The 7,801-nt window shown below is 31.7% G+C and overlaps 1 protein-coding gene across 1 annotated transcript; it reads left to right on the top strand.

Moving 5' to 3' along the window:
- The first annotated feature begins 382 nt into the window (after positions 1-382).
- On the top strand, positions 383-7,587 carry LOC129981430 (caldesmon-like). Its single transcript, XM_056092271.1, has 3 exons — positions 383-442; positions 3,400-3,571; positions 6,794-7,587. The coding sequence occupies exons 1-3, from the start codon at positions 383-385 to the stop codon at positions 7,585-7,587; spliced, it is 1,026 nt and encodes a 341-aa protein (XP_055948246.1).
- Positions 7,588-7,801: the final 214 nt, after the last annotated feature.

Genomic DNA, 7,801 nt, shown 5'->3' with positions numbered 1-7,801 from the left:
GCTCTTTGAGTAGATTCCAATGGTTTTAAAACCTTACCAGAAGATAGATCATTCAGATCCCACTGAGTGGATGTGGTAGCCGACATTTTTTTAACTGCAAAAGCGTAATTTATCCCAGCTGAAGGCGTTTTCGATTTTATGAGTTTGCGAGCTTCTTGATAAGAAATTTTATTTTTGATCTTAGTTGAAATTATTTCTTTCTCCTGTTTCCAAGCAAGACAGTTTCGGGAAAAGGAAATGTGCTGGTTTTTGCAATTCACAGACTTCTCTTCGGCAGTGCAGTTAGTACTGTCATGACCAGATTCTGCACAACGGGCGCATGTTAGAGTCCCGCGGCAAGAAGTTTTAGAATGCCCGAAGCGTTGGCACTTGAAACAACGCAATGGGTTTGGAATATATTCTCGGACAGATAGGCGCATATATCCGGCTTTTATGTGCTCAGGTAATTTAGGAGAATCAAATGTCAATACTAAATGTTTTGTTTTTAGGAGCTGGCCATCCCTTCGTATAGAAATACGCCGTACATGGGTCACTCCCTGATTTTTTAAATCTTTAGTTATATCTTCAACAGAAACATTTATTAGCTCTCCGCAGGATATAACTCCCTTGGAGGAGTTTAATGTCGGGTGGGGACTAACTTGAATAGGAATTGTAGATAGATTTTTCAGCATAGCAATTTGTTTGGACTGTTTGGCAGATCCAACTTCAACTAGCAAATCGCCAGATCGAAGCTTCTTTGTGGATTTAACCTCACCTACATTACCAGAAATGGCCTTTTCGACAAGAAATGGGGACACGTTATGAAAGGTCTCTTTTGAATCAGACACTCTTTGGATTAGAAAGAAAGATGGAAAATTGTTAATTTGTAAAATCGAAATGGTGTTTTTTTTTTTTTTTTTTTTGCCCATGCGACATTGATGGGGATTCGGGCCCGACGGCACCGCCCACCATGGAGCCCAACAAGGGAAGGCAGCCACCGGCTCTAGATATTCCCAGCCTCGGCGCTTACCTTAGTGCTGGCCGGAACCTATACGCTGGGAGCTACCCCCGGGGGCAGTGACCACCCTTAACGCCAAGCCCAAGGAGTAGCCCCTTCGCTTGATCCCTAGCAAACTAACCACTCGGGTGGCTAGCGACCAGCCTATTGATACACCGGGGACCACAGTGCACCACCCGTCTAATGGGTCGCCACGCACGGCAAACACGGGGGGGGGGGGTATTTGCTGTCCATGAGAAGCAGGAAGCAAACAGAGCGGCGACAGCTTCTCATGGAGAGCTCCCTCGCCTACCCTCGAGGGAAAGAAGAAAAAAGGAGACAGCAGAAGACGTAGTGGAGTGTAAAACATAAAGGGAGTAAAGATCCCTGGGTACCTCGGGATTGGGACACCCGTACTCACCTATAGTAGGTGAGCCCCTGAGGGGTTTATCGTAACTGTACTATTGCACTTGTCAGAATATTATTTTAATCTCTAAAGAGATATCAGTTCTCTTCGTGTAACAGATTTTTCTAGAGTCAGTTGTAGTAAAGATAAATAAGTTCTGTTACTTTTTTTTCTTTTAATTTTTGATATCGGAAATGTTATCCTGCACTCAGTTAAACAACGTATAATTAAGTATAAAGTAATCTTCATTGAACAATAAAAACGAATGTGAGCATGAATATTGATGCTCTACAACATTGTAATTAGAATTTTTAAATTTGTCACAGATATACTTTGAAAGGTGGGAATATGTACTTAGAAATAAATTTTTAAAAAGGCAAATTAAGTGGTAATCAATTAGATATTAACGAAGTTTATGTATTTTCATTGATATCATCTGAAAATGTCAACTTAAAAAATATTTTCGCGTTATTCAAAAAAAAAAAAATATATTTTTAATAATGCCATTATATTATGCAAATTTCCTTCTTTAATTTTGACGTTTTTTTAAGGAAAGTTTTGTGCGAGATATGTTTTTGAAGAAAATTGAATAATGTTTCTTTCATTTTTGAAAGCTAGGGAATGAAGATTCTGTTTATTTTTTCATATCCTTTTTTAATATCTTTTTATGAATTTTTATTTTTTATTGCATTTTTTTATTTTTTTTGTCACATTCATTAATAAAGATCTTGAAGATATTAACTAATATATGTGGTGTGTTGAAAAATTATATCTGATACATTTTATCACGAAGCTTCATTCCAATTTACACGAGGTCAGACATGCTCATATAACGAAATGAAATTCATCATTTTAATCATAAGATCAATTTACATATGGAACAAGATAGTTAGACAGCATTACAGAATAGTTTCTGATCGAAATATTTTGTATGATTCTGTCGATTTTGAAATTAAACCTGTGTATATTAGTTGTATGTGTGTCTAAGCCCAGTTGAAAAACTTCTAAGCAATGCTTGTTCATCGAGTATATGTTGGTGGAAAATAGTTTGGAAATGTCACTGGACAATTTTTGGCAAACATAAATTCAGTCTTTGCATGATTCATTGCCAAACAGAATATCCGAAGTCTTAAAATAAATTGAAAGGAGTGTTCTTTACTAATATCGCTTATATTTTATTCGTTGTATCAATATTCTACTATTTTTTTAACAGAGTTTCAAATGATATAAACTATTTCTGTTGCCATTAATATATTTAATTTTTGAATATTATGGTGATGGTAACGATATTCTCTTTAAATGATATGTAAAATGTTGCTCATAAAAATAATTTCAGTAAAAATAAAATTAAAAAAATCTAATTTCTCTAAAAAAAATCTCGCGCTCTTCCTACTTTTTTATGAAAGTGAAAAATTGCATAAAAATAGTAAATGCTTTATCGTACTGGCAGCCTTAAAATTTCGCTCGCATATATAATAAGGATAGTCACTCAATGCCCCTCCTGAATTTTAAAATTTAATGCACTCAATCCTGAATTTTAAAATTTAAAGGACATATTCTTTATTATTCTTTATTTATTATTTATTATTCTTTCTTATTCTTTATTTATTCTTTATTATTCTTTCTTATTCTTTCTTATTTTTTTGTATTCTTTTGGGAAATTTTTCACACATATTTGCCCATAATATCAGTTCTGAGTAACTTCATCGGAATTAACAAATAATTGTCACTAAAATGAACTTAGGTTTGAACATTTAACGTGGTTTTCTGTTTATCGAAATTTTAAAAAAAATATCTAAATATCTTATCTTCCAAAAAATTTTGTGAACTAAAATTAAATTATTTATATCCGGCATGCACATTTTGCTATCTTTTTCAAATCTAAATTGTTATATTTTTCAAATTTGAAACTAGCGGATTTCATATGAATGAATACGGAAAATTGAAAATAATTTCTTCGAAATTCTGAGAAAATGTTTACTTTTAAACTTCATTTTTAAGCCAACTTTTATTGCAGCTGGAAAATTTCTGGCTTCGGAAAGCGGAGGAACAAATTGCATGGGCGGAGAGAGGATTGGAATTAGAGAAAAAATGGTTCGAAGACAGAGAAGTAAACATCGCCTGCCGTAAAGCTCAAGCATTAGCTCCTAAAATTAAACGGAAAGCACCAAAAATCAAAGAAAGTAAAAGTAAGTAAATCTAAATTTATAATGTTTTTGTATAAAAATATACATGTATTATCTGCTATGTAGGAACCATTCTTACAGTCAATATAGATATAAAATAAATAAAAATCAACCTACGGCTTTATTCGAGAGAATTTATTCTAGTTTGAAGTTAATAAATGCTCTTGACCTAGTTTTATTTTCATGAAGACAGAATTTTGTAATATAATTTTCTCACATTTCTAAAGTTTTGAAATTTTGTACTCTTATATTTTCGCAGGAACAATACACACTTTCAATATTTTACGAAATCTTTTATCTGTTAATCAATCAATTTCATTAATTTTTAACTTAATATGAGTAGCAAAATCTGAGAGTGAATTTGAGGAAAAGGAATTGAATATACGAATCCATGATATTTTTCAATAATAAGTTAAAAATTAATCAGTAGGAATACTTAAAATTGTAATAATTAAAACTTTATTGCTTTAATGAAAGGTTATTTTAAAAATTGGTATCATTAAATTTATTTTTGAACTTTAATAATGGTGCTTTTTTTATAGATGATATATTTTTATTTTTACATCTGTATTTTCATAGCGTTTATAAAATATCTACAATAATTATCCCTTGTTTATTTATACTTTGATTTTTATCATAATTCATTACAAATTAAGCCGAACATTTAAACTGAAAACTTGAACTTGAAGAACCGAACTTTAAAATTGCCGAACATTTTAAATGAAAAAGTTTGTTTTATGAAAGTCGAATTATATCTAGTAATGATATTATTTCTCCGAAGAAGGCGCTTCATATGTAAAAGAAGACGTTCATATTAACATTTTAAAAATGCATCGTTCAACTATTAACGGTTTCTAAACGTTTTTTTTCCCTGAAGAAAAAAAAAGTGTTTAATCATTTTTTATGAAATGATTTATTTACGAATTGAACATTTCTTCACAGGTCTTTTCTTTTAATAGCTGCATTCATTATTTGTCAAAGTCCTGAACAGTTTGTTCTTTACTTTTACACTTCTAAAAATCGATTAAAAAGAATTTACAGTTCACTTATCTATTTGTATTTTACTTTTTGAGTCAAATGTCGAAACAACTGCGAATTTTGCTTTTCATATTTGCTTATAATTAATATATTATTGAATATTTAAGGATTCAGTTTGTAGTTTGGGGGACATATTACATGATTCTTAATCTCATTACAGAAATTATTAGTTTTTGGAAAACTAGAGTTAATTAGTAGTTAAAAAAGGATTCTTTTATCAGTATCTGTTTCTTCATCAGATTAAGAATCATTCTTTTGCATTTTTTTAAACATAAACTCATCAAAATGCATGCAAATAAGAATATTTTCAAAGTCTCCTTTATAAATGAGTAATATTAGATGAAGCCATTAAGAGGATAAACTGTTTAATAATTTAGGGGCAGGCGTCCTGGCATAGGGGTAGCGCGTCTTCCCCGTGATCTGGGCGTCCCGGGTTCGAGTCCTGGTTTGGGCATGGTTGTTCTTCTGTTGTTCTATCTGTGAGATGTGTGAATGTGCCCTCCTGTAAAAAGGGGTTGTGCAAGCGAATGAATGATGCGTGAGTGGCAAACTCGTACTCTTGGCCCTAGTTGGCGCTGCTATAAAGAATAAGAGACGTTCCCCCTCAGGCTTAAATCGCTGTCTTCGTAATAGCGGGCTTGTCAGTGGCAAGTGCCATAAGAAACAAACAAACAAACAATAATTTAGGGGATAAACATAATTTTGTCCGATAATATGAAGAATGGATAAATGTTTCCAATAATCATAACTAATATATCAAAACTAAATAAAGAGTATTTTCAATGATAAATTAATATTAAAGAAAAAAATTATTATTTTGCCCATCATTAATCCTTAAAAATATTGCATATATTCACTTATATATGCGAAGATGTATTACTAACTTTTCACTAAATGTTTGTTTGAACATTTTCAGATTCAAGTGAATTTAAATTACTACTTTGGATCTGAAAGTATCAGAAAGTTTGAAAATATAAGAAATACCGATTATTTATAATAAACTTTTCACAGAAAGCGAAAAAAAAACTGCAAAATAATACACAAAAACAGGAAATTTTAATTGCTTGAAAATGTTCTCTGATTCTTTAGCTTTCAAACGATGCCAAGATGTTGTCAAAATTCGGAATATTTCTCGAGTTATAATTATTTTTCTTGAGGTACTTTCCCTAAAAACTCTAGTTTCGGTTTTTTTTTAAAAACTCATTTTATGAAGAATGATATTTTCCCACTATGTTGCTTCATTCAAACAATCATAACTCAACAAGAAATTAGCCGTATACAATTATTTATATATCAAAATAATCTGTCTAAAACAGTGGATGTTTTGTACCTCAATGAATGTTATATTTATAGAAATGAATTTTTAATTGCTATTTAAAAGTTAAAATGACAGAAAAAATCTCGCTTTTTCTATCATCGTTGATGAAAAAAATTGTTAAAAAAAACTATATATTTTTATAACTTAATTGAGGCAGACAACATGAAGACTCATATTAGGCATCATTTCCAACTAGAATTGTATGTCTGCACAAATTAGAATTTAAGATATCATGTTTAAAAAATATGCTAATTAGCTCTTTAAATATTAATTAATTAATTAATAATTAATGTAATATGGTTTTTTCTCACTGAAACGAGTTTAAACATAATTTAATGACTTACTGTGAAAAAACTGGATTTTTAAAGTTAAAATTAAAAAAAAATCTTCTAATGTGTACGTACACCTTTATGCAGGCCATCTTTCTGTACTAGATCAGTTATTTTCCTGAAACCTGAGAAAAATGAATAACAACGTATTTCAGTTCTGTATTTTCCACTTTCAACCGAAGCTCACTTTCGTAGGGAGGAAAATGTGAGATACTCCTATAGATTCCTTACTGAAGTGAGTAAAGAAACAAAAATAGCGTGATGAATTATTTCCTATGTACGTGTTTCTATATTGTTCAATCACTGGCTTATTGCAACCTCAAAGTTCTTGCAGAACTATAAATCCCCGCTACATGTGAGGGATCTTATTTAAGAACATAATTACGCACTTACCTACTAAACTTAATAATGTTCATCGGATTAAGCAACCGATAAGACACGCACGCACGCAACACACACATTCAATTTTTGTATTATATTGTCGAAGTGTAAATGTAACCGAATTTTAAGCCGAATCAACTTTTTCTAAACCCTAATTAGGAAAGGAAATTCTTGAAGGAGATGACAACATTGATAATCTAGCAATAGATGAAATTTTGAAGGAAGAAGAAGAAGCCTCTTCGCTGGATGAGATTTTGAGAGAACAAGCTGCTGAAGTTTCTGCGAAAGAAAATACAGAAGAACAAGTTGAGGATTCAAAAGATAAATTTATTATTGACAGTGTAAAGCCTTCTTCAAAACCATTCGACGTTTTAATTGAACCGGATCGGGAAACCATCACTGAAGAAATACAACCTGAACAAAACTTATCTACAGAAAAAGATATCTCAGAAAAAGCAAAGAGTTCTGAACAAACGGGAGAAAGCAATAAAACTGAACAAAGCAAAAATATTACTTCTGAAAAAAATGAGTCTGTGCAAGACTTATCCCTAGAGAAAGACGACTTTAAGGAGGCGTTGAGCTCTGATGAGTTGAAGCAGAGAGAAGAAGAAAGCAGAGCTGAACACGCTGAACGAAATGTAGCAGAAGTGCTTCCTGAACAAGATGTTCAAGAACAAGATGAAAAAGACTCACCTAAAAAATCATTGCGTTCTGAAAAAGACAAGCTTGAGAGAAAATTAAGCTCGAGTAGTAATATTGAAAAGGAGTTGAGCTCTAAAAGAAAAGAGGCTGAAAGGAAGTCAAGCTCTGTTAAATTCAGTCCTGAGAAAAATCTAGAGGAAGAAAGTACTGATGAAAAACAATCAAGTGATTCGAAAAATAAAGGAGTTATGGCTGAACCTAAAACTTTCATTCGTCGAGACAGTAAAGAGTCTCCTTCTGAATCAGATTAAATAAAATAAAAGTGTCAGAATTCCAGAAACGAAGATCCAGACTAAACTTCGAGTTCTCAAACGAACGAGCATGAATGAAAATCTAAACTTTGAAGATAAAAAAACAATTCATAGTTTCTAAAAATATAATATTTCGACGAAGTCAAAGTCCTGGTCAAAAATATAGGAGGAATAAAAACCTGTAAGAAATTGATGCACTAAATAATTGTACCGA

Source organism: Argiope bruennichi, chromosome 8 (assembly GCF_947563725.1).
Source record: "Argiope bruennichi chromosome 8, qqArgBrue1.1, whole genome shotgun sequence".
In the NCBI taxonomy this organism is placed as follows: Eukaryota; Metazoa; Arthropoda; class Arachnida; order Araneae; family Araneidae; genus Argiope; species Argiope bruennichi.
The sequence above is the reverse complement of the archived record's forward strand: the minus strand, read 5'-3'. Positions and strand labels throughout refer to the sequence as shown.

What these genes read in the sequence shown, in the direction of transcription:
- LOC129981430 (XM_056092271.1), top strand. Translation starts at nt 383, where the DNA reads ATGGGTTTGGAATATATTCTCGGACAGATAGGCGCATATATCCGGCTT. An exon ending in TCCGGCTTTTATGTGCTCAG is followed by an intron (nt 443 to 3,399) that starts GTAATTTAGGAG and finishes CTTTTATTGCAG; the next exon opens with CTGGAAAATTTCTGGCTTCG. An exon ending in AAAAATCAAAGAAAGTAAAA is followed by an intron (nt 3,572 to 6,793) that starts GTAAGTAAATCT and finishes AACCCTAATTAG; the next exon opens with GAAAGGAAATTCTTGAAGGA.